Here is a 27,633-nt window from a genome sequence, read left to right on the forward strand (position 1 = left end):
GAAACAGTACTGTGAAAATGTCAATTCTTCCCAAATTAATTTCTGGATACAATAAAATTCTAACAAAATTTCAACAGTTTTGTGTGTGTGTATAACTTAAGCTGATTCTGAAATTTATACAGAAGTGCAAAAGGGCAAAAATAGCTATGATACTCTTGAAGAATGAGGTGAAAAAATCTGCTCTACCAGATTGTCAAGATGGATTATAAAAACTATAATATTTTAGTGCAGCATTAGAGCAGGGATAGACAAATAGAAAAACAAAAGAGACTGCTCAGATATAGATTCTCATGTGTAAATGGACACTTCATATATGAGAGAAGTATCACTGCAGATTAGTGGGGAAAGGCTAGACTTTTCAATAAATTGTGCCAGGACAATTGAGTAACCACATGGATAAAAAATGAAATTTGATCCCTACCACACAGCATATGTAAGAATTAATTCCAGGTGGATTTTAGATCTAAATGTGAAAGGTAAAATTATACTTATATTAACATTAAAAACTTGCATTCATCAAAAGGTATCATAAAGAGGCGAAAACACAAACAGTAGAGTGGGAGAAGATATTTAAAACATATGTAACTTACAAAGCAAAGTATCCAGTATAGGGAGCTTGTATAAATCAATTAAAAAAGATGACCCAACAGAAAAATAGATAAAAGTCTTCTATAGAACTTTTTAAAAGAGAAAATCCTAATGGATATGTTTGGTACTATCTACAATGTATCCCTCACAGGAATGTATCCTTCACAGATAAGCGGGGGAGGGATTACTGTATACCTATGTAATGGAATACTATACAGCAATGGATATAAATGAACTAATGATACATGAAATTAACCTTTAGAAAGAACCAAGGCATAAAAGAATATATTTAATATGATTCTCTCTACATAATGTTCAAAAATTGGGAAACTATATTGTTTAGGAGTCTACACTTTGGTGGTAAAACTCCAAGAAAAGGAAGAGAATTATTATTACAGAGCATCCTCTTTATTTATTTATTTTTTTAAAAGTAAGCTCCACACCCAGCATGGAGCCCAGTGTGGGGTCTGAACTCATGATCCTGAGATAGAGACCTCAGCCAAGATCCAGAGTCAGACACTTAACCAACTGAGCCACGCAGGCACCCTTTGGGAGACATATTTTGGGAGATGCTTTAAAGACCATTGAATTTTGGGCTGAGCACTGGGTGTTGTATGGAAACCCATTTGACAATTACTTTCATATATTAAAAAAAAAATAAAGACCATTGAATATTAGACTCTAAGAGAGCTGGGTCAGAAGGAAACGAGAGAGGCACACGCACGCATCTTTATCCTCAATTTAGTCTTCTTCTGCATTTTAAAATTTGGCTGACTTCCTTCTATGTGAGCCGCATTCTAGAAAACTTCCACAGAAATGATGGAGGGCCCAGGAGCCTGTTCAGTCAAAAGCTGTGTGATCTATGTCTGCAAGAAATGGACTTCAAGCTAAAATTTGGACTGAAGTGTACTTCCTCTACCCTCTGAGTTGTTGTGCAACCTTTTCTAATCAGTGGTTGGTGGTTTAAACCACTTCTTTCTCTTTTTTGCTTCCTGTTTCCTTATCTTTTTTGTTTTCCAAACACCTTCATTGCTCTCTATTTGTTTCTGGATTCAGATACCAGATGATCAATGTGTTACCCTGGGATGATCCAAAGTGATAGCATAGTATCTGTTTATCCAAACACTGCCTCAAATTTCTAGCAGTCTTCATAATAAACGCTGACACTCTGGAACGATACTTTGGCACCAATCATGTTTCTGCAACCTCAGGAGCTTCAGACCTACATAAATCATTATTGTGCCATAGCTGTCTGAATTTATATTACTTCCTAACAGCTACAATTTGTTCTTTCTTGGCTACTTAATTTTCAATTCTGAGAAATGGGTTACTGGTGAAATGATAAGCCTGCTATGGTAAGAAAATAATTTCTACTCTAGGTCACTGACACCTGCACAAACCTGGCAATCTTGTGTTTTTACCCATTATTGTAACTTAAAAATTATTTTTCTTGAGATCAAGTTTTGTTTTTGACTAAAACTATTCTATTCATAGAGCTAAAGGTAATCATACTAATCTGTCAATTTATCTACTGACATTCTTCCTTCCGAGGGACTGACAAGCTTATGAAACTGAACGTGGAAGGCAAGAAGGGCCCTGAGAAACATTTATCACATGCACGGGCTGTGGGGTAAGGAAAGCTTGCCAAAGGTGAACACAGTTAAGATGCAATATGTCAACAATCTAAAGTGTAAAAGGACACTGGAGGATGAAAAACAATATGTAAAAGGAGAAAATAGTTTCTGGGCTTAGGAAAAAAATTCACAAATTTAAGAGCAGGGCCTACATTCTGTGAGATTATCTAAAGAGCAGGGGAAGGAAAGTGAAGTCACGACTCACATCATCAGAAAGCAGCAGGTGGCAATCTTATGTACTCAGCACCATTGCTAGTTATCCCTTTAACCTGTACTGTTAGTTTTCCCTCACTGGGGTTGGTTAAAATTTGTATTTTGTTTATATCTTATTTACGTAATGGGCACTTTTATTAAACTTTTATATGAAGAGCTCATATAAAATGTTAGGAATAGTTATTACCTGTTAAGCTAAAACTTCCTATGAAAAATGGAACAGCTAATTATTAAGAGCCTAGATGCTGGAGACTTCCAATGCCAACTCTACCACTTACTAGCTGTGTGACTTTGGGCAAATTACTTAACAATTATGTCCCTCTGTTTGCTCTCTATAAAATGTGAATAATGAGTATGTACCTACTATTATGAGCATGAGGACTACTGAATAAATACGTCAAAAACATTTAGAATAGTACCTGGTACACAGTGCTATACATGTGTCAGCTATCATTTGGGAGCAGATGGAGCTTTTCCCTTTGAATTCCCTAGGCATCTATCTCTCTAGGATGGTCCCGGTGATAGTTCTGTTTTCAAGGAGACATTTAATTCTTGAGGGGGCAGAAGTTTCCCCTTAGAATTCAATCATTAAAATGTTCATATTCTGTTTCTCACTTTTATAAAATTCTGTTTAAAAATGGGACAATGCTATTGTAAATAAAAAAGAATAATGCAGTAGTCTATCTCAGGGCAACATTATATTCATTAATATGTGTTAATGCTGACAGAGTAAAGCTGTCCAAACGGCAGAGATTTGACCTTACTGGAATAGACACAAATTCTGGGTGTGGATTTGCCTTCTGTGCTCATAATGCTTCTGCCAGCACCAGTGGACTCATAGGATGCCTTATCTACCATCATGACATTCCACACAGCATTGTGTCTGATCAAGGAACTCACTTCAAAGCAAAAGAAGTGAAGCAGTGGGCTCATAACCATGGAATTAAATGATCTTACCACATGCCCCATCACTCAGAAGCAACTGAAAGAAAAATGGCTTACAAAAATCTCAGTTACAGTGTCCTTTGGGAGACAATACCCTGAAATGAAGGGGTTCTGTTTCACAGGATGCAGTATATGCTTTGAATCAGAGACCAATATATAGTGCTGTCTCCCTCATAGCCAGAATAGTTCAGAAATCAGAGGTGCAAATAGGAGTGGGAAATTATACATAATAACCCACTTGCAGAATTTTTGCTTCCTATACTGGCAACTTTGAGCTCTACTGGTTTGGAGATCTTTGCCCTCAAATGTGGGATGCTTCCACCAGGAAACAATGGCTCTTGCCTGAATTGGAAGATTAGACTGCCACCTGGACATTTAAGCTCCATATGCTATGGCCAGAAAAAAGGGAGGTGGGGTATTAACCTACTGGATGGAGTGATGATCCTGATTACTAAGGGATAACTGTGTTGCTACAAAATGTTGGCAAGAAGGAGTGTTTCTGGAACCCAGGAGATTTTCTGGGGTGTCTCTTAGTTCATCCTTGCCTAATAATAAAAGTTAATGGAAAACTACATAGCAACAACAACAATAAAAAAGGGCAGAATATGAGGACCCATACCCCTTGGGAATGAAGGTTTTGGTTATTCTACCAGATAAAGAACCAGAGCAACTGTCTGGCTGAGGGCAAAAAAAATAAGGAATGAGTAGTTGAAGAAGGAATACATGGGTATCAATTACAACCTCAGGACCAATTATAGAAACCAAGTAGCTTTGCATATTTTCTATTTGCTTGCTATATTCATATGTTTATTTTGTTTTATTTTATTTATTTATTCATTTATTTATTGCATGCACAAGTGGGGGAGGGGCAGAAGGAAAGAGAGAATCTCAAGCAGGCTTCATGCCCAGCTCCATGAACTTGGGATCATGACCTGCTAAAATCAAGAATCTGATGCTCAACTGACTGAGCCACCCAGTGCCCCCATATGTTTATTTATTCATTTAAAAAATTTTAAGTTTATTTTGAGAGAGAGAGAGAGAAAGAGAGAGAGAATGAGTGGGTGATGGGCAGAGAGAGAGAATCCTAAGCAGCCCCCACACCCAGCATGAAGCCTGAAGCCTGATGTGGGGCTTGATCTGATGACCCTGAGATCATGACCTAAGCTGAAATCAAGAGTTGGATGCCTAACTGACTGAGCCACCCAGGTGCCCCCCCCATATATTTATTTTAATTTGCTACCCATTTTCTCACTTTTTATGATTTTTAGTTTATATTCAAGTTGTTGGAAGTTAATTTTACAATTTAGTTCTTAGGAAACTGAATGGTTCTGTGAATGAATTTGAGGAATAATTAATATAGCTAGGAATAAAAACAATGACTACTGGGACTATGTGTCTCTGTTTTTAGGAAATGGTGGATACTTGTAGGATGGATAGCTGTATCTCCTCAGGTAGAAATATAAATTGTCAATGCACAAGAGTTCAAACATGTGTACAAAGGTGCATATGGAGGGGTGCCTGGGTGGCTCAGTCGGTTGAGCGTCTGACTTCGGCTCAGGTCGTGATCTCACAGCTCATGAGTTCGAGCCCTGTGTTAGGCTCTGTGCTGACAGCTCAGAGCCTGATGCCTGCTTCATATTCTGGGTCTCCCTCTCTCTCTCTGCCCTCTCCCACTCATGCTGTCTCTCTCTGTCTCTCAAAAATAAATAAACATTAAAAAAATTAAAGGTGCATATGGAAGCTGACTAGCTAAAGGGTTGCATCATGCCAGTTATTATTTATTGCCTCTCAACTCCAAATATATCCTTTTTGTCTGCTTTGTGAAAATGAATCTGGGCCTTGTAAATGTTTTCCTTCACCAGCTGGCACAGTGTTAAATTTTGTCAGAAGATGATGTTGGAGTGACACTGCAGGAGGAAAGGAACTTTCTTTCTGGTTCTGGATTATTGCCTTGTCAGGCTCCTGTAGTATGTGTAATATTTCCAGTGTCCATATGCCACAGTGCATGGTGGCCAGCAGCTTTGCCAACAACCTCTCCTCCTTGTGTGATTTTGTAGACTGAGAAATTTCCCCATGAACAGTTTTTCCTTGGCACCCTAGAGGGTGGATCTCTGGAAAGTTACAGAGAGTGAATTTCCAGCATCGGTGACATCTGCTATTCGGTGACCCATGGTTGTGCCCTCTTCAATAAGGTCTGGATGTCTGCTCTGGGAGATGGTAGCTCTTTCTTGGAGACTCCATCTCAGTCCTAGTGGCAGTAGCTGCTCTTTATATCTGCTATTCCTATATTCTTAGTGTTATTTTTATATCTTACTAGCCAATTCCTTGCTATTCTAATCTTCTGTTATAGTAGTACTTCTTTATATTAAACTTTTCCTGTTCAAATTACTTTGTGTTTTTTGACTCCTAAGAGGATCCTGACTGGCTCACATGTCTACAATGTTAATACTGATACTAAACAATACTATTATTAAAATCATATAATGATATTACAAGAAAGGAAAACTACAGACCAACATCTCATAAAAATAAAAGCAAGAATCCTCAACAGGATATTAGCAAATCAAACCCAACAACGTATAAAAATGGTTATACACCATGACCCAAAGGGATTTATTCTAAATATACTAGGATGGTTCAACATTTGAAAATCAATTAATGTAATCCATCTCATTAACAAGCTAAAGAAGAAAAAATCATATTATCACATCAGTAAATACAGAAAAAGCATTTGGTAAAATCTAATACCCATTCATGATAAAAAAAAAAAAACTCTCAGGAAACTAGGAATGGAGTAGAAATTCCTCAACTTCATAAAGAACATCTACTAAAAAAAACTATAGCTAACATCATACTTACTGGTGAGAAACTGGATGCTTTCTCTCTAAGATCTGGAACAAGGCAAGGATGTCCCCTCTTAACACTCCTATTCAATATCATACTGGAAGTTCTAGTTAATGCAATAAGACAAGAAATGAAAGATATACTGATTGGTAATGAAGAAACCAAACTGTCTTTGTTCACAGATAACATGGATGTTTATGTAGAAAATCCCAAAGAATCAACAAAAAACGTCTTGGAATTTATAAGTAATTACAGTAAGATCACAGGATATAAAGTTAATATACAAAAGCCAATTGCCTTCCTAAATACCAGCAATGAACATCTGGAATTTGAAATAAAAAAGTTTTGCACCAAAAACTTTAAATATTTAGACATAGAAATCTAAGAAAGTATGTACAGGATCTATGTGAGGAGAACTACAAAACTCTGATTAAATAAATCAAAGAAGACCTAACTAAATAGAGAGCTATCACATGATCCTGGATAGGAAGACTCAGTATTTTTAAGATGTCAGTTTCCCCCTAGTCAGCCTATGGATTTAATGCAATTCCAACCAAACGCCCAGCAAGTCATCTGGGGGTTTTCAACAAACTCATTCTAAAGTTTATATGGAAAGCCAAAGATTCAGAATAACACAATACTAAAGAAGAACAAAGTCAGAGGACTGATACTGACCAAATTTAACATGTACTATACAGCAATCAAGAAACATGGTATTGATGAAAGGATAGGCAAATCGAAAAATGGAGCAGAATAGAGAACCCAGACACAGACCCACACAAATGTAGTCAAGCGATCATTGGCAAAGGAGCAAAGGTAATTCAATGGAGGAAGGATAGTGTTTTCAACCAATGATGCTGGAACTGGACATCCATATGCAAATAAATAAAAATAATAAATAAATCTGGACACAAAACTTATCCTCTTCACAAAATTAATTAATTTTAGACCTAAATGCAAAACATGAAACTATATACTTTCTAGAATATAACGGAAAAAATCTAGATGACTTTGGGTTTGGTGAAGAGTTTTGGGGTATGATGCTAAAAGCATGATCCATGAAAGAAAACTGCTAAGTTGGACTTTACTAAAATTAAAAACTTCTGCTTAATGAAAGACACTGTTAAAAGAATGAAGGGAAAGAATGGGAGAAAATATGTTCAAAACATGTAAGGAACTTGTAGCTAAAATATACAAAGAACTCTTAGAACTCAGCAATAAGAGAATAAAACGATCCAACAAAAAAAATGAACAAAGATCTGGACACCTAATCAAAGAAGATACACAAATAATTATATGAAAAGATGCTCAGCATCATATGTCATTAGAAAATTTCAAATTAAAACAACAATGAAATACCACTATATACTTCAGAATGTCCAAAATCCAAAAAACTGAAAATACCAAAAGCTGGTGAGGATGAGAAGCAAGAAGAACACATAAATTGCTGGTGAGAACACAAAAATGGTAAACCAATTTGGGAGATTATTTGTCAGTTTCTTACAAAACTAAACATATTCTTACCATACAACACAGCAATCACACTTCTAGGTATTTATGCAATTGAGTTGAAAACTTATGTCCACACAAAACATGCACACAAATGTTTACAGCAGCTTTATTCATAATCAACCAAAACTAGAAGCAACCAAGATGTCCTTTATAAATCCATACAATGGGATATTGCTCAGCAATAAAAAATGATCTATCAAGTCACAAAGAGACATGGAGGAATCTTAAATGCATATTACTAAGTGAAAGAAGCAAGCCTGAAAAGTCTGAACACTATATAATTCCAAGTACATGACATTTGGGCAAAGGCAAAATTATAGAGATAATAAAAAAATCAGTGGTGTCAAGGGTTGTGGAGCAAGAGGGAGAGATGAATAGGTAAAGCACACAGGATTTTTAGGGTGGTGAAAACTATTCTGTATGAAACTGTAATGGTAAACACAAGGCATTATGCATTCATCAAACCCCACAGAACTGTATAATACAAAGAATGAACCTTAATGTAAACTATGAACTATAGTTAATAATAATGTATCAACATTAGTTCATTAATGTAACAAATGTATCACACTAACGCAGGAGGTTAATAATAGAGGAAACCGGAAAGGGGTGATGGCATGAGCTGGAGTGGGTATGTGGAACTCTAATATCTCAGTTATTCTATAAATCTAAAACTGTATTTTTAAAAAGTCTTAATTATTTTAAAAACTAAAAGCAAAGGGACCAAAATAAATAACTTTTTTGGTTCTAATTACAACGGTAAAATATAGGCCTTTATATCATATCAGAGTGATTTCAAACAAATTAATATATGGGAGGTATAAAGTTTTTTATTATATTATACTTTGCTACTCTTTTTGATCTTAATATAGCCTTAAGTACAGAGCAACAAATTCAGTTTGTAAACAGCAAAACATATTTCATTGAAAATCATCCACTAAAAACACTTTCCTTTGTACACTGGAGATATTAAATTCCTTCTTGCAAATGCCATGTCAACTATCTTTTTAAAGTTCCTAAAATGTATGTTTTCCAATGCTCTGGTCTTACTGATCTTACTTAATGGATCTATGATGCTCTGGGATGTGAACAAATTATCTTATGTTCCCCACCTCCACAAGCAAGTAACAATACTTTCACCTCTAGTCTTCATGTTACGATTTTTTGTTTGAAGTTTATGTGCAAGATTTAGCTCCATAAATACGGACAGAAACGCAGTTTTGACAAGTAACATCAACATCAGGACTAAAAGTCCCAGGACTACAAGCCACTGTAGAGGAAAAAAACATGGAGTAGATTATTATAATTTCAGTTAGAGGTATTTTATACTAGTAATATAAATCTGCCCTCAATATCACACTGTTTCTATACCCATGTTATACTGAGTAATGTTCAGCCAATTAAGTTGTGAAAGATTATGAGTTTGAAACATTGTAATTTGAGGAAAGGTAGGAGAAAGTCAGAATCCTATTTTTTCCTTTAAAATCAGCATTTTATAGTATCTTTTGCAGTGCCCCATTTACAAGTTCCTATTTCTAATGCTGTTTTCTAGGTAGGACCATTCTGTCATTTTCCTTCATAGCCTAGCAGCTTAACTCAGAATACTATAGAGATGTATCATAATACAAAAGAATGAATTAGGAAAAATTAATATACATGAAGATAATTATATTTAGAAATCTGGGCTTTGAATTTTACTTCCCTTTAAATATAACTTTTTGTGAAAGAATCACTATATTCAATTATCCTAAGGGAATTATTCATCTATTCTTCTGACTATATAATCTAAATATTTAGATATTTATATTTTATAATTACCGCAACAGCTAGCACAATTACTGTGTAGACCTTCATTTTTTCCAAAGCCTGGACGACAGCTATCCATACGTACTACTTGAAAACTGTGGTCCACAAAATGCATAGCTGGTATAGTTTTATTAAAGTCATGGTAGTAAATATATGCTTGGCGCCGGAAAAATTCTTCTATCCGATCTCTTGCCTAAGATTTTAAAATACCAGAGAGAAGTACAATTACTAAACTGTGAACCAAATTTATCCTCCTGTATCAGAGGCAATGAAACATAGTACAAACATGTCATGCTTTATGCAACAGATGAATTCCTAAAAAGTTGTGTGTAAATACGAAAATTAGTCTAGCCTTGACCTTATCAATTATTGTCAATTCATATGTGCAATGGTTAAGAAAAATTAAATTGAGGTTTAAATTATTTGCAGCATGTCTATTCCATGTGTAGACAACTGAGAGTTCATTATTTCTTATTCCAAAGAGCCAAGCAAAATGGAAACCAAAACTGTTCTCTAATCAGCATTAAAACTAATAATGTACATTTTATTTTTTGAGCACAGAATTTAATAATAATTAATATTAACTGAGTGCTTTCCATAAGCCATGCACAATATTAAGGGCTCAAGGAACTAAATCAGGAGAGTAAAGGGATTTTTTTAGACTATGTCCTTAGCTTCTGAGAATGGCAGAGGGAAAGCAACTATAATGACCAGCATAGATACAATTTTGGAAGAACTACTGGTTTAACCTAGGATTACATGATTGTGGGGTTGTTCTTCAAGATGCTACTTAGTTGCCATTTGGGAAACAAAAACCAGGGGTCCATTCTTCTATCATAGAAGAAATACATAATATTAACCTGGAGAGCTACATATTATTCTAGATGTATTATTCCAAAACAAAACATCTTGAGATGGCCCAGACTCTCACAATCTCTGCTTTAAAAACTGAAACCAGTGGTTGGTGGTGGGGGGGGCGGGGGGGGGAAGCGCCTTGGTGGCTCAGCCAGTCAAGTATCCGACTTCCGCTCAGGTCATGATCTCACCCTTTGTGAGTTCAAGCCCTGCTTTGGGCTCTGTGCTGACAGCTTAGAGCCTGAAGCCTGCTTCCTATTCTGTGTCTCCCTCTCTCGGCCCCTCCCCTGCTCACACTCTGTCTTTCTCTCTCTCTCTCAAAAATAAACAAACAAACAAATAAATAAATAGTAAGTAAAAACTGAAACTAGGGGCACTTGGGTGGCTCAGTGGGTTAGGCATCTGACTTAAGCTCAGGTCATGATCTCTCAGTTTGTGAGTTTGAGCCCCGCATTGGGCTCTGTGCTGACAGCTCAGAGCCTAGAGCCTGCTTCAGATTCTGTGTCTCCCTCTCTCTCTGTCCCTGCCCTTGTGTTCTCTTTCTCTCTCTCAAAAATAATAAATAAACATTAAAAAAATTTTAAAAAACTAAAGCCAAAAATCAATAATACTTTATATTTTTAAAAAGAATAATTTAAATCTACCTGGTTAGAATGTCTATTATTGATAAATATTCACAACATGGAGGAATAGATTTTTGAAGAAACTTTTAAATTAATAAAATAAAGTATTCACAACAATTTTTACACAGGTTTGTTAACTATTCAAATACTTTCCCCCTACATTGAAATTCTTACCTGGAGGATATTATGATTAGTGATATCTTCACAGTCAGCAGAATCATTGCATGCACCTTTCCACCCTGGTGCAAAAGGATTAACTGGAGAGAAATAAAATACCTTCACAAAAGAATTCTAAAAAGTTCCAAACATTCCAACAAAGCCTCCAGTGCTGAATTTAGTATGCATGTGTACATGTGTTTACCTAATCTTAGTGATAAAGTAAAATACACAAGTTGAATAATTTATACATTATTATTTCACTCCATCTGGGGGCTAATCAAAGTAACTACAAGGATGAATGGAAATAAATTTGGTTTGGTTCTTCTCTTTTATTAAGTTCTTCTCAAAAATACAATTTAAAATTTTATAAGAATTTATAAATTAAATATTAGCTGCATAGTTAAAGGCCATATTTATAAAGTGATATTGACTTCTAAAAGATAAGCAGCCTGGCTGCTCAGGGGTGCCTGGCTGGCTCAGTCAGTAGAGCATGCAACTCTTGATCTTGGGGTTGTGAGTTCAAGCCCCATGTTGGGCATGGAGCCTATTTAAAAAAATTTAAAAAGAGGTAAGCAAAAATATATTGTCGTTTAAGGTAAATAATTAAAACATTGATTTTTAAAACCATAACCAGGCTAGGACCAACAATATGCTTTAGTGCACAACAAACATTTAGGGCCTACTATTTGTAAGATATCTCACATTAAAGAAATGTTAAAAAATTTTTTTTACCTTGAAAGGCTATAAATAGCTCATGTATGAGGCCGTGTTTTGGAATTTTAACAAAATGGCATTTATATGATGGTTCTATGACATGGCATGACAAATCAGAGATTAAATTATCCAAGATTTTCTTCAGCACTCTAAAAAGCAGGTCATTATATCTTCCTTCACAAGACTTTGTGGTAAAACGTACAGCCATCTGATATGAGTAATCAGGTTCCCGATAGGCTTTAAAAAATCATGAGAATAAAAACAATTGTGCTTACCATTAATTTCTTCTACCAAAGAACTTGCAAATAACATGTAATATGAAATCCCATTAATCTTGCAAATCAGCATAGAAATTTATCTAATAAAAACGTTTTATCAGTTTGTTCTAAAAAAATATATAAAACTAATAACTTTAATGAAAAAAGGTTGTTTTCATCTGATGTGTTATCTAATCAGTACAAGAGAAGAAATGGCTGGATAGATAGATATGTTAACAGTATAAAAAAATAAAATGGTGGAATAGCTTAAAATGCAGAAAGTGTCACTGCTCTCAGCACAGTCCAGTGAAAAGGATCATCAATTTGCTTTTATAGAATTAACATCAGTTTTTAAATTACTTGGCAAAATTGTGATATGGTAGATTATACTTGCATACCTAGAGGGTGGGAAGTGGGAGGCTGAAAGAGGATTGTTAAGGACATACTATCTAGATGTCAATTTAAGAGTTTGTGTGGTCATTCTCACTAAATGAAGAGACCATACACTTAATTCTTATCCAAACTAAATGTATAAGTTAAAATGTGCCCATAGTCTTACCAAAGATCATAAAGTCATATCTCTGCTTTACTATTGTTTCTTCTTGGGTTTCTGCTTTGACAGTCTTATAAGAAAGAGTACATGTGTAAAGTCCAGACAAAGCCTCCAGAAAATCTTTCACCATCAGCTTTCCTGTTTTAGTTATATTTATTTGATTATTTCCTAAACAGAAATAGTAAATTATTTGGTTGTTTAACATATAACAATTCAGACACTATTTAGTAAACTTGGGGTTACAAATAAATACAAAAATTTAAAAATTAATGGACTATTTAAACATTTAACTTCAAGAATTAAAGAAATCTTAATTCTGTTATGCTCTTGTGGAAAGCCACATGAGGTAAGCACACTTTTGAAATATATTATGGTTTTCTTTAACTTGGTTCTTGGCCTCTAATTTCAATTGGTTTATGCTGGTAACTTAGTAAATGAAATTATTCTGCTATGTAGTACTACACAATTTCCTCATGTAAAACAGAAATTAATGCTAATATTCTCCAAAACTCTTCTAACATCATGAAAAAGTATATATTGGATATTCATCTCCAATACAGATACTACAAAGATAACTTTTAGGTTTTATAAAAACTTTTGAACTAATACCGCTCTGAGAAGTAAGGTACAAAAGGTTTGCATGCTGGTTTTTACATACAGAGAAAATAAGGCACAGAGCAAGATACATAACATGATTTGTCTAAGTATGGAGCAAGTGAAACCCCAGTTAAAATTAAATTTCAGGAGTGCCTGCATGGCCCAGGCATCCAGCTTTCGGTTTTGGCTCAGGTTGGCCTCACGGTTTTGTGAGTTCGAGCCTTGCGTCAGGCTCTGCACTAACAGTGCAGAGGCTGCTTGGGATTCTCTTTCTCTTCCTCTCTCTCTCCTCCTCCCCTGCTCACGCTGTCTCTGTCTTCTTGAAATAAATAAATAAAACTTAAAAAAAATAATTTAAAACATAAGTAAATTTCAGGGCACCTAGGTGGCTCAGTCGGTTGGGCCACTGACTTGATTTTGGCTCTCAAAAATAAATAAACACTAGGGGCGCCTGGGTGGCTCAGTCGGTTGAGCGACCGACTTCAGCTCAGGTCATTATCTCACGGTTTGTGAGTTTGAGTCACGAGTTGGGCTCTGTGCTGACAGCTCAGAGCCTGGAGACTGCTTCGGATTCTGTGTCTCCCTCTCTCTTTGCCCCTCCCCCACTCATGCTCTGTCTCTGTCTCAGAAATAAATAAACATTAAAAATAATAATAAAAATAAATAAACACTAAAAAAATTAAATTTCAATTTGTTCATTCCAATAAGTGACAGTGCTTTTCTTTTTAAAAAAGTCCATATCATTTTAAAAGAAGATACTGATATCAAACAAATTACCTGTTAATGGCTTTTCATTAGGCCCAATCCATATGTAGGTGGGGTCCACTGTTTCTTTTTTAGCACGTCTAAAATCCATACAGACAAGGACTGGGCTATGATGATGTAATTTTACATATAATTTCACTGTGACAAAATAAAATAACATATAGCCATATTATTAGCAAAATTAAGAAATACACGTCCTACCATTTTGTCTCAAGGACACACTAATTCTTTTTGGATTTCCCTATTTGAAAAAATAGCCTATCATTATAACATTTAGAATACAAATATAAATTCCTTCTTGCTTCTTACAAGTTTTTAAAACTCTAGATTGATAGTAAATATTTTTTTTCTGTGATATAGTTTTGTTTATAAAAATGTACATGATGCATTTAGTTCATTTTAATGTACAGATTCAGAACTCACTTGAATCAATTTTTTGAAGGGTTAGTGGAATCAATTTAAAGATCAGAAAAGGGGGGCCCTTGGGTGGCTCAGTGGGCTGAGCCTCAGATGCTTACTTGGTTTCCGCCTAGGTCATGATCCCAGAGTCCTGGGATCCAGCTCTGTCTGGGTCTGGCTCCCCGCAGGTAGAGCCTGCTTGGGATTCTCTCCCTCCCATGCTTGCACTCCCCTCCCCTGCTGGCACTCACTCTCTCTCAAAATAAATAAATTAAAAAAAAAAAAAAAAAACACCTTTAAAATTAAAAAAAAAAAAAATAGTCTACTGAATGCCAGCCCCTGAACATACAAAGAAGGTACCGTCCCACGGTTTGGCAGGTGGTGAAAAGGGGAGGGACTCCAAACATGGAGAGCTTCCAAACATGACAAATGCCCAAAGTTATCCCAAAGTTATCTCAAGTTAGCCTGTGCGACCAATTTTTCCTTGGGGAGTGTGGGGAAGTGTTATCATAGTGATAAACAACATTTGAGCTGAGCCTTAAAGGATGTGTAGGAACTCCAAACAGAGGACTTGCAGCCCCGGAAATCACTCTGAGTGGGCCTTGCATGTTGCAAAGCAGTAGAGATGCCTGGAAGAAAGGTGGCATCAGAGAAAGATCTGGATTGAATCCTAGCTCCTGACGAGCTGTGCGACTTTAGGCCAGGTGATACACTAAGGTGTAGCAGGGTCTCTGTAAGGATGAAAGGACGAGAGTGCCAAGCACCAGGTGGATGGTCAATGAACTTTCTCTCCCTTTCCCTCTGCTGGAAGAACCTTAAGCAGGTCCACTGCTCCCCCCGCTCTTCTGACAGACTCTGCGGGGGAAGAGTCCTTAGTACCTGGGTGTCCGGGCTTGCCATAAATGAAACCTTTGCTTGTGCGTTCCGAAGAACGCCGACCTCCAGCTGCGGAAGAAAGAAACCACTGACTTTTTCGGTAGAAGAGGAGCCGGGGCTCACAGTGGGGTTAGGGCGGGGAGAAGCGGAGGGGACAGGACTGGGAAGAGGGACAAGGCTGTGGGGGGAGGACCGAGCGGGAGGAGCCCCACCTCCAGTGAGGTACCAGAGCACCGCAGAGAGTAGGACCCACGCTCGCATCACGGCTCAGGGGCTAGCGTCGAGGGAGGCGTCGAGGGGCGGGCTCCTTCCTACCTCAGCCCCAGCCCAACGCCTCCCCATCTCTCCTCCACAGAGCGGAGCAAACCGCCGGGATCAGCTCCCCTACCCGTCCGTCGCTACCGCGGAGCGGACGCCCAGGAGAGCGCGCGTGCGCGCTCCAGGAGCTCGCGCGCGGAGGCGGGGCCGGCGCGCGCTGGGCCCGAGCGCCGGAGGCGAGCGCCCCGCCCTCTCGCGCACACTCGGCCGCCCTCGTGCGAGTGCCTCGCGCCTCACGCCTGGCGACTGGTGGTGTCATTTTCCCGCGCTCTCCGCGACTTAATTCTGTGAACGGCTCCTGGGAGAAGGAAGGAGTAAAGTTAAAGAAGTCAAGGCTGCACGTTTCGGTTACTTAACCTTTCTGGAGGCTGAAGAGATCTACGAGAGGAACACTGCGGGCTCCCAGTGGGACGATGGGGTAAGGCAAGTGAGAGATGCAATTACATTAGGACCGGAGAGAGGGAGAAGCGTCGGAGAAATTTCCTCCCCACAGGACACAAAGAGCTTGTGGAAATTTCCTGTGCCTTGGTTCTCATGAATTCTGCCTGAAGTTGTGTGCACAATCTTTTCCAAACTCTTCCACCCGATTTTTACCTAACTGCATTTCCTACCCCCCAAACGAAGAACCGGAGGAACCACTAGTGCGCCAACAAGGCATCTCCAGCCCTTCCCACTCGAGAGGAACATTTAACCTTTATTTTCCACATCCCAGTATCAGAGGGTGTGGGGAGACCCCCATGCAAATTTATCTAGGGTTGTGAAGTAATCTTTTGAAAACGGACCCATTTGAAAGGGCAAGATCCCCAGCTCTGCTTTCCCTGTGGGGATCGATGACAAATGAGTCGAGATCACAGAGCTCTGAAAGAGACCGTGCCCCGTCATTCATGGTTCCTTCTTGGCTACCAGTTTGGTGGCCTGTTTGTTGTCTATTTCTTAGCGGTGGGACACCCTGGGTGGTGGTTTTGAGTAAGCTGGTGGGTAAAGAGACCAAGGTTCAGACAGGGTGCAGAATGATTATTTGGGGTGAGATCAAGAGTTTTCAGTTTTATTTCCTTTGAGCCAAGTCAGTACTTGGACTATCTCAGATGGTCCAGGAGCAACCTTTGTCAGTGATTTCATTTTGAGTCACTGTTAATTATACCTACATAGCTGAAGCCATGAAATGTGACTCAGTGAGTCAGATCCACCCATGTCAGTTACTGTGTCTAGATTCATGGTTTAGTCTCAACTGTTCCTTTCTTAAGGTGGTGATAGTGGAGACAGATTTAGGCATTATCTTTAATTCCCTAGTAGTTTGACTTTCCAGTGTTAGTCAAAGTACCTTTGGTAGCTTCCCAGTTATTATAAGTAAATCGATCCTTATAAATCCTGTGTGATAAACTTTGACTACTGTGAGGAGAGACTAAACTAAACGAGTCGTGGTTGTTTGCTGCAAGTACGTGTCCATTCTTCTAAAATAAACTTTTAATTTTAAAACAGTTTTAGATTTATGGGAAAATGGGGAGTATAGTACAGAGTTCTCACATGCTCCCACTTAGTTTTCCCTCCTATTGCCATCTTACATTAGTACAGTACATTTCATACAGTTAATGAACCAGTGCTGATGCATTACTATTAAATAAAGCATGTACTTTATTTAGTTTCCTTCGTTTTTACCTCATGCCCTTTTTTTCTGCTCCAGAATCCCATAGTACATTAAGTCATCGTGTCTCCTTAGGTTCTTCTTGGCTGTGACAGTTTTTCAGACATTTCTTATTTTTGATAACTTTGACAGTTAATGACAATTTTGATGACATTGACCTGACCTTCACTGGTTAGGTACTTTGCAGAATGCCTCTCTATTGGAATTTGTCTGATGTTTCTCATTATTATACTAATGTTATAGATACTGGGGTGGAAGACAATAGAGGTAAAGTGCCATTCCCATCACATCATATTAAGGATACATACTGCCAACATGCTTTATCACTCTTGATGTTATCTTGCTCATCTGGATAAGGTAGTGTTTGTCAGGTTTCTCTACTCGAAAGTTACTCTTTTTCCTCTCTTTCATACTGTGCACTTTGGAAGGAAGTCACTATGTGCAGCCCACACTTAAAGATTGGGGATTTATGATCCACCTCCTTGAGGATGGAGTAGCTAGGTAAATTATTTCATGCATCTACTTTTTATCTATTCCCTTAAGTACCATTCTCTGAGTCTGAAATACTCCATTTTGAACTAATAATTTACAGAGTAGTAACATGTTCCACTGCTAAGTGTAATAAAAGTTTTTACATCCTTTTAATAACCAAACAACTATTCATCCTTAAACCATCCCTGTGAAAATTTACAGTTCCTCTTCTGCTACTTTTGATGTGCTATTTTTGCTTTTAGAAACTAACAAACAACAAATTTCCCCTTTCAATACTATAATTAGACTTGTGTTTAGAGTATTTCTCCAAAATTGACACTATCCTGTAGAACTCCAACCCCTACAAGCTACAGAGATACCACACTGGTGTCATGATATTAAAACAAAGCCAATGCAACTTATTTACTCATTAAAGAAAAATTGCCCACCACACATGTATGTGTATGTATGTAGATACACATGCCTATATGTGTGTGTGTGTATGCCTCCTATACCAAGGCATATTTAAAATAAACTAAAATTCATAAAATTACAACATGTATATTTTAACTTGTAAGTGTGGGTTTCTTTTGATATGGTCTGCTGATGCGCAAACTCCCAACCTTAAGTCTGAAATATACACTAACAATGTAATTTTCTAGCAAGGGTGGAAGTGGCCTTTTTGAGAATCATTCACATGTCCAATTCAAAACAATGGATATCTTTATAAGGATTCACCAAAACAATGTCCCTTAGACTTCAATGTGAAGAAAAGTTCTGCTTTTGAAATATTGTTATGTGGTCACTTCCCCTTTCCTTTTCCTATAGTCAAATTTGTGCTTTACCTCTATAAAGAGGGAGGGATGTTGGGGAAAGATGTTGACTGGTACACTTTTGTGCAGTAACATCTTTGAGTTAATTTTACTATCTTATCACCCCCCCCCCCCCTTAGCTCTATTTACTTTACTTACTTTTCTGATACAGCGTGTGTGTGTGTGTGTGTGTGTGTGTGTGTGTGTGTGCATTTTTTGGTAAGCTGTCTTAGATCCTCCTTTGAAGAAGTCAGAGTAATAGAAAATAAACACACGTAAATAGAGTGCATAGTATTTTGTGAGTGGTGGCAACAGTTCTCAGACAGGAAAATAAAAGTGAGAGAATTTTTGCTTCGCGAAATGAAAAAGTTGAGTTGATAAAAGTGCCCAAATCCTTTTGAACTTAGAGTCTTCTGAAAACTTGGACGAAGAATTATCACGTGAAAAGCAAAACTGAAGAAGAAAAACATAATACTTCAAATGAAGTGTGTTCTCTTTGATAGTATTCATGGCTATCATCCCCCAATCTAGACCAAAAGTTCCAGATCTTGTTACACTTAAGACAAACCTCTTTGAACTTAAACTTGTAAGAAACAATCCAGAGCCCCTCTTCCCCCATATATTACGCTCCCATCCGTTATCCTTCTTAGACACTTTGGGACAATTTACTGATGGGCCATTTCCATCCCATCTGGGTTCTCGGGTTTGACATTCAAAAAGGGGCTGGAGGTGAGGAACCTCGGGCGCTCCGCGGTGAACGTGCTTTAAAGCCGCCGCCAGCCAGCGCCGCTGTAACCCTGTGCACCGGCGGGTCGCCCGCTCCTGCCCCTTTCAATCTGCGCCGACGCGGCGGCGCGATCCCGGGGACTCCCCGCGCCGGGAATCTCCCGCCAGCTGCGCGCTGCGTCCCGGCGACGGCAGGAGCACGTGGAGCGGCCGGGTAGCCAGAGCGGCAGCTCCAGCCCAACCCAGCCCGGCAGCGAGATGGAAGGTGAGCCTCCAGCCCGCTTCTTTTCTAAGGGTCTTTGAAAAGCTCGACCGGTGCACGCAGCAGAGAGAGTACCTTCTGAATCTCGGTTTTGCTTCTATTTATTTCTTTTGTCAAAAGTAAATATGAGGCATTTCAGAGGGCAAAGCGTGTAGTTCTTATACATCTCTCATTTTGCCCCCCCTCCAACCCCCACCTAACTTTGGGAAGTGATAATTTCTCCGCAATTTTATGTCTTAAGGGTTGTCAGACATGAGGGCTCAACTCGAAGTCTGCAGAGGAAGAGTACTTATGGGGCGTCCCTGAAATGGCAGCAAACCTGGGTTGGAATAATTGATTCTTTTGGATGTTTTTTTTCTTCCATGGCCTCAGTGTCCATTGGATTCAGGCTAACCTTAGTGACTTATTTAGAATTAAACTTAACAGTTTTTCTTCTTCTAAGAGTAAATGCTGTCATATGGGGAAGGTAAATTTTAAACTGGTTGGCACTTGTGGTTCCCTTGGAACTCGATCTTCTAATGGTCCTTTATCCAAAGCAAAAACCAGGCTCAATTAAAAAGTTTCATTTGAATTAATTTTGAGAGTCGTGAAACTATCCTCACTTCTCAAAAATTTTCAGTATATACTTACTTGGGATAACTAAAATTTCACACCATTGTTGTAAACTTTTCAACAAGGGTTTGTTACACTCTGAAAATGGAAGATTTTCAAGTTGGGGAATGCATTTCAAGTTGGGGAAGGTGCTGATATTTGGAAAACTAGAATTTGTGAGAAATGGATTCATTCTCTTAATAAATGAGATACTGACACCTAATTAAAATGTTAATTTGATAAATATTATGAATAACATGTTTTTTTCATATTAATGAATTGATCTTTGGCAACTCTAGATCTAGAGTATATAAAGTTATTTAAATTTAATTAACTACTTTGAGACACAAGATACATGTGGCAGAACTTTTTTTTTTTCCTTCAAAATATAATTAAGTGCAATATTGTGGTCCTGAATCTTCAGTTTGTACCTGGGTATGCTTACAATTTTTCTAACTGCTGTGGCCCATATAAAAAATTTTTTTTCTTTAAGTAGAATGTCAAACAATAAGTCAATAAACAGTATGTGTTTAGTATGGATATGACAACTTTTAAATAGCCATTATGAATAATGCTTCAAGTGTTTTATGAAAAACTATGCTTTTAAAATGTTAAATTATTAGGGTTTAAAAAAATAACTCTTAAAATTGACACTGTGAATATTTTAAAAATGGTCTATGAAGTATAATTGTTATCATGTAAAGGCTTTGTTGACCAAGAACAGGAAAAAAAATTAGGTCACTGTACACTATGAAAAAATAATTTTAAAAATTCTCATGCTTTAATTATTATAAATGAATTGCTGAATTTATTTTGTGAAGTCATAAATCAATATTCAACACTATTTTTTCTTATTCCTAATCATTTCACTTCTCCAGACTAACATGCAGAATAGTGTAAATCCATGGAAACTAGAGTGTTTCCCTGTAAATGTTAATACTCTTGGATTCATTTATTTAATGTGAAATAAAGAAATTATTAAATAAATAGCATAATTTGGGATAGTAATGCCCTTAACAAAGACTTTTAGATAAGCCTGAATAAAGGCTCTCTGAAAAAGAAAGGAATGAAAACTTGTATAGAATTTGGTTTAGAATGCACAAACTATAAATGGAAAGAGATGGAATCTGGAATATAGGCAGTGATCAACTGTGAGTTTATATGTCTAGATTAAATTCATAGGTCCGTAGAGATGGATGGTATATAGTATGCTTAATGCAAAAACTTGAAAGAAAAGAAAAGGTTAATGATATGAATTTGGCTGTGCTCACATCAGGTCCCTGAGGACAGAGTATTTGATGCAGTAAAATATCTAGTTCTTTACTGCCACCCGAGATTGACTGTGTTTGATATTTAAAATATTTTTATATTATCTTGACATTTTGGTCTCAATATAAAGAAATTTGACCTGGAATGTATACCTCTCATTTCTTGGTAGTATAAGAAAGTAGAATACTTTATGGAATACCTTTATTTTCTGCCTAATTTGGTGGTAAAATTTACATGCTATAGTTTATTGCAAAATGTGAAGCTGTTTAGTCATTCCTTCAACATATAAAATCTTTTTCAAATTCATTCATCAATAGATGTTTATTGAGACTTTCTATTATGATTTCAGATGAAATAAGCTTTGAAATTGAAATTTTGTCATGTAAAAATGAAAAGTTAATGCATATAATAAATCAAAAGCTGTAACTTTTTTCTTTTCTCACAATCTTTGATCCTAAGTATTTTCTATCCAAAGACTCTTGATGTTGCTAAGTTTTGTAATTTGTGTTATAATAACAGTATCTTCTTCTTTTTGTTATGGTTGAGAAATGAGGTGGTTCACAAAAATGGATTTCATAGGTATTGGCATGTTTCTCATTTAATATAAAACCTTTCTATTTAAATGATATTGGGTAGAGATCTTTCTAAGTGCATTTATTACACAGCCTCCTCCCTGTCTTATAAACAAAGTACATGAGAGATCACTTTATCTTGGTAACCTTGAGTCACTATTCTGACCATCAGGTAATGTTCTATAGTATATTCTTATGGGGGATTTGAACTGTGCAGAGCTGAATGCCCCTACACTAAATATTCCAGGGTTATTGAACAAATTTTGTTTCCTTGATGTCAGCTTCTGCTTCTTATCACATGGCTTTTGTGGAAGCCATTTTTCACTTCTAGGTCCCTTTCTATGCTTTGGATGGTTGAGTTTTACAGAGATATAGCCTCCAAATGGTGGAGTTTACTAGCCCTCCATTATGAGCATATGAAGGATGAAATGGTAAAGTTCAAAGGAACAAAAATGACAGAAAGGTCACAGGATCCTGACAGAATATAATTTTAGAAAATTCCTGTGTGTACTTCCTATGATCCAATATGCTATTTCACACTTCCATGTCTTCACTAAGATTTTCAGCCCATTTTCTACCTGGTTATGCTTACTCATCCTTCGCTCTGCAGGTGCCCTCCTTCTGATGACCTTCTCTGATGCCTTCTGGTGGTCTCCCTACTGGTCCCTCACCTCCCTTCACCTAGGCCAAGGTCCTTTCCTTTCTGTACACACTTCTGCCAGTTGTATTTATTGCTTTAAATGTTTCTAACCCCACTGGTCTTTAAGCTCTTAGAGGGCAGAGAGTATGTTTTATTTTTGTGTGCTCGGTGTCAGAAATAGTTTCTGTTCATAAAAGACCCTCACAGTTTGTTGCATTCAATTAAGAAAATAGTGCTGAAAAGTAATTTTCATTATGTTTATATGACACCTTTTATTTAATTAATTTCTATGAGTAGGAGATTGGTGCTAGCAATTCTTTGATAGAACTCAGAAAAATTTTAAAGTATTTAATTAAATGGTATAATAGAAAAAACAGAGAAAACAAAAATGTTATTATTTTTTTTTTTTTGGCTAAACTAGCCTTAAGGCAAAATCTTATCTATTAGCTATACATCAGCAGATTTCAGGATTACATGTAAGTCTATTAAAATATGGATCAAATATGAACAGAAATTTGCTTTCTCAGTCAGTAAGATAGAAATGACACTGTAAAATTAGCATACAACTTTCCAGTAATACCTTTTTAATACATTATTATAAACTTGTCAATATATTAACTGTATATACTCACTTATTTAGTACTAAAATGTTAGTCATAGATCTTTTATCAGTCATTCAATGTAGACCATGTATGAGAAGAACTGAGTGATTAATACAGAAACTTGCCTGTAGTAGGTGCTTAATAAATGATGTTTTCATGCTAAGGGTTCATTAATTATTGTGAAAAGAGATTCTAAACATCACAAGGACATAGAGTGCATTCTGCTATCTAGCTTTTTAAAAATATAACTCTTCATTAGCTGGTAAATTTATAATAATTAAAAAGCATAAGGATGACTCTAAGGCCTTTTGAATCACTAAAAAAAGATGAAATAATGAAACAATTATATTTCTATTATATGTAGATTATTTGAAATGTAATCTATGTATAACAGTTATTATTACTATATAGCCTATCAAAATACTTTAATCCCCAGTGATTATGAATAATTTTTTCAGTCTTAATTGAAATCTGCTTTCTGCATCCAAAATTAAAGTTCTTAGAGTCCAAAGTGTTGTAGAGTAAATCAAAATAATGTGGAGTTGATACCATATTATATTAGATATGTGTTTCATCTAAGAGACATAAAAAGTAAGTGTTTAATAAAAGATATGAAACAGAATAAAATGTATTAATGGAACACTTACCTCCTGACTTTTTGTATCAATAGAATTGGCAGCGTATTACAAATTGTATTTGTTAATGTATGTTCTTAGAGATGAAATTTTTGGTACCTCAGATTATTTGTGGGTTTATAAAGGAAACTTTTTAAAATAAGAGAAATTGAAAACATTTCAGTAGCATCACTGATGAAACAATACAAAGCTACATTTTTTAGTTATAACTCCTAATTATCTAAAAGATTACTTAACTAGATTTCTTGCTTATTTTGGTTGTTAACATACCTGTAGCCCTTCCTAGACTGTCAGGTTCCAAAGCATAGGCATATTTTTTATCATCAGCCCATTCCTCAGCACATAGTACAACAACAGTCATATTTATTGAACAAATTAATGAATGAGTTGCCTGTGTGTTTCGTCATTTGATTATTTATTTGTTCAGCTTTTAGGGCAAAGAGAGTAAAGAAAATAATGACATTGAAACTAGATAATTATGCTGGTTAATTTGTCAGAGGTACTGTAAAAGGTTTGGTAGAAGAGTCTGGAATGTTGGCTAAATCTAACAATATGAATAGTACCATCTTTTTCTAATCCAATATTGACTCTACTCTGGGAAAAATAATATAGTGCCCTCTAACTTATGGATTTGTTTAAAATTTTTGCAGCATTCTTTATGTCGATGAAGCACTGCACTTTCCACAATAAACCATTTTTCACAACAAATGTTTTGATTCTTAAAGTTGACAATAATATACTTTACTTAATTTGAGTTCTCTAACACAGCATATCAGTTCACTTGCAAAGTGATATCTATTTGAGAGACTATTAACTTATCAGAATATTTGGCACATCAGAAGAGTTTCCTGTAATAGTAGTCATGTAGGCTGTGGGTATGAAAAAAGATCATGCTCACAAACCTACAAAAATTTTTTATAGATGTGGAATTACATCATAGTTAATATATAATAATAGCTCCAGTCTGAAAACTAAGTAACTAATTTTTATAATATTTAACAACTAATCATTTTTGCTATCATCTATCTTTATCTGTAATTAGGAAAGGACTTGCTAATACTCATTAATAGTTGATTTTATGCTTGCATGCAGTATAGACAGTACCATGTATGTGCATCAGAGGCTAACTTGATTTAAATTTCATTTGACTTTCATGAGTTATCATTTACCAAATTTTAATGTGTTGAAGATTATCAATGTATAAATTTATACTCTGACCTCAAAGTGAAACTTTTTTAAATCAACTCTTTGAAACTCTTTGAAATATTAGCATTTTATAAATGTGATGAGTAAGATTACGGTTCTGCCCTCTTGGTTTTTTTCCTGTGCATATTTGCTCATGTAAAATTATTGAATTAAGAACATCATTAACTCTTCTATTCCCTGTGTTTAATTAAGTACCTATAAAGGCTCAGGCTAAGGTGGTTGGGACATGCTTTTGTTACAGTGTAGTAACCAACTGCTCAATAACAAAAAAACACATCATGATTATATATTACAAATTTTTAAAATACTTATTGTAAGTGTTGGGGGTACTTCTTGTCTTATTTTTATGTTCAGAGTTAAAGAATGTGAAGAATTGTTAAATATTTTGAGTGATTCAACTTTGAAACAAAGATAGTTTAAAAACTATTCTGAAATACAGGTGCCTGGGTGGCTCAGTCACTTAATCATCTGACTCTTGATCTCAGCTCTAGTCTTGATCTCAGGGTCATAAATTCAAGCCCTGTGCTGGGCTCTGTGCTGCGTGTGAAGCCTACTAGGCAAACAAACAAACTCTCCTGAAATAATAAGGTGAAACTCTTGCAAGTGGTAACAGTTTTTATATATATGCATCTTCATTTTTTTCATATTGACAAGACAAAATATAGAATAATGTATGTGTTGATGCTGATATAAAGCTGTAAGTTTCATCCATATCTATAGATTTTTAGTTTTTATTAAAAGGCATATTGTTCTCATTGTTTGACCTTTTGGTAATTATTACATATTTGAACTTACTATACTGTATACTAAGATACTCCTCTATGTATTTTATGTATGGCAATCTCTGTAAGATTTCATTTGAAAAATGAAGTCTCTCTTCAAAAACAATTTTAAAAACTCCTGGGATAGAAATAGATGCTTTTTAACTAAGTAGTCTCTGGAAGCCAGTATTGTCTAAGATTCAGCAAGTTCTGTAAGTTGTGATTGTTAGAAATTAAACTCCTTTTCCCTTGGTTCTACAACTTCCTTTGTTAAGGCTAAGCTTCCTAACTTCATTTTGGTACTGTGGATGTTATGTTGTACCATTCAAACCTTGAGAAATAGTTGGCCCATTGGGCTGCATGAGATATTTGTCTAAAGTAGTTGTGTGCCAGTGGATTCAAGGGGACCAAATGAGAGAAGTTATTCGTAACTGGTGTAAACCACCGATTTGCTACCTGTCTTGGTTTGAGAATTATTTCAGCAGGACAAAAGACTTTATGGACCATCCTAACCAACACACTTCTGCTTACTACCATAAAAACAAAATTCAGTGGGTGAACGATTTAGGATGAGTCATTATTTTAACATTTTTCATGCATTGTAGAAATAAGATTGTGAGCTTGTTTGATAAACAATAATTCAGTATAAGATAGACGCTTGGCATTTGTGAATATAACCTGTTGTTTTGACTCTTTGTGAGTGATCCTGAAGGAATACAATAATATGTGGAAATTTGTAAATGTTAGGGCTTTTGTAAAGGTTTAAATAGGATAATGTATATAAAAGTCCTATCTCACCTTTTTTTGCACATTTTTTAATTGGGTTTTCTTTTTTCTTACTGATTTGAAGAAGTTATTTATATATCCTACTTGGTTTTTTAAAATTTAATTTATTTTTTTAATTTACATCCAAGTTAGTTAGCATATAGTGCAACAATGATTTCAGGAGTAGATTCCTTAATGCCCCTTACCCATTTAGCCCATCCCCCCTCCCACAACCCCTCCAGTAACACTCTGTGTGTTCTCCATATTTAAGAGTCTCTTATGTTTTGTCCCCTCCCTGTTTTTATATTATTTTTGCTTCCCTTATGTTCATCTGTTTTGCATCTTAAAGTCCTCATATGAGTGAAGTCATAGGATATTTGTCTTTCTCTGACTGACGAATTTCACTTAGCATAATACCCTCCAGTTCCATCCACATAGTTGCAAATGGCAAGATTTCATTCTTTTTCATCCTGAGTAATACCCCATTGTATATATAAACCAAATCTTCTTTAACCATTCACCAGTTGATGGATATTTGGGCTCTTTCCATACTTCAGCTATTGTTGATAGTGATGCTGTAAACATTGGGGTGCACGTGCCCCTTCGAAACAGCACATCTGTATCCCTTGGATAAATACCTAGTAGTGCAATTGCTGGGTCGTAGGGTAGTTCTATTTTTAATTTTTTGAGGAAACTCCATACTGTTTTCCAGAGTGGCTGCACCAGTTTGCATTCCCACCAGCAGTGCGAAAGAGATCCTCTTTCTCCGCATCCTCACCAACATCTGTTGTTGCCTGAGTTGTTAGTGTTAGCCATTCTGACAGGTGTGCGGTGGTATCTCATGGTGGTTTTGATTTGTATTTCCCTGATGATGAGTGATGTTGAGCATTTTTCATGTGTCAGTTGGCCATCTGGATGTCTTCCTTGGAGAAGTGTCTATTCATGTCTTTTGCCCATTTCTTCACTGGATTATTTATTTTTTGGGTGTTGAGTTTGATAAGTTCTTTATAGATTTTGGATA

At 36.3% G+C, this 27,633-nt stretch overlaps 2 protein-coding genes across 4 annotated transcripts in view; one reads left to right on the forward strand and one right to left on the reverse strand.

Annotated features, from left to right (window-relative positions):
• Window positions 1-7,826: 7,826 nt before the first annotated feature.
• On the reverse strand, window positions 7,827-15,757 carry ZPBP2 (zona pellucida binding protein 2). 2 transcript variants are annotated; one of them, XM_019416031.2, is made up of 8 exons: window positions 15,553-15,757; window positions 15,344-15,409; window positions 14,078-14,203; window positions 12,710-12,871; window positions 11,912-12,130; window positions 11,195-11,277; window positions 9,628-9,735; window positions 7,827-9,006 (listed from the first exon to the last, which is right to left on the reverse strand). In XM_019416031.2, the coding sequence occupies exons 1-8, from the start codon at window positions 15,599-15,601 to the stop codon at window positions 8,836-8,838; spliced, it is 984 nt and encodes a 327-aa protein (XP_019271576.1). In that variant the 5' UTR covers window positions 15,602-15,757; the 3' UTR covers window positions 7,827-8,835. The 2 variants fall into 2 exon arrangements, with proteins under 2 accessions (XP_019271576.1, XP_019271577.1); XM_019416032.2 differs by having other exon boundaries at window positions 9,555-9,735.
• A 3,636-nt stretch (window positions 15,758-19,393) lies between these two features.
• IKZF3 (IKAROS family zinc finger 3) overlaps window positions 19,394-27,633 on the forward strand; it is a 93,701-nt gene continuing 85,461 nt past the window's right edge. The window contains exon 1 of one of the 2 annotated variants that reach the window (XM_019416029.2): window positions 19,394-19,574. In XM_019416029.2, the coding sequence (XP_019271574.1) occupies window positions 19,568-19,574 (7 nt within the window). In that variant the 5' untranslated portion in view covers window positions 19,394-19,567. The remainder of the gene's footprint in view (window positions 19,575-27,633) is intronic. The other variant, XM_019416028.2, reaches the window with a different exon arrangement.

The sequence above is a fragment of the Panthera pardus genome, unplaced genomic scaffold, assembly GCF_024362965.1.
Source record: "Panthera pardus isolate Hobbes unplaced genomic scaffold, ASM2436296v1 HiC_scaffold_3, whole genome shotgun sequence".
Lineage (NCBI taxonomy): Eukaryota > Metazoa > Chordata > Mammalia > Carnivora > Felidae > Panthera > Panthera pardus.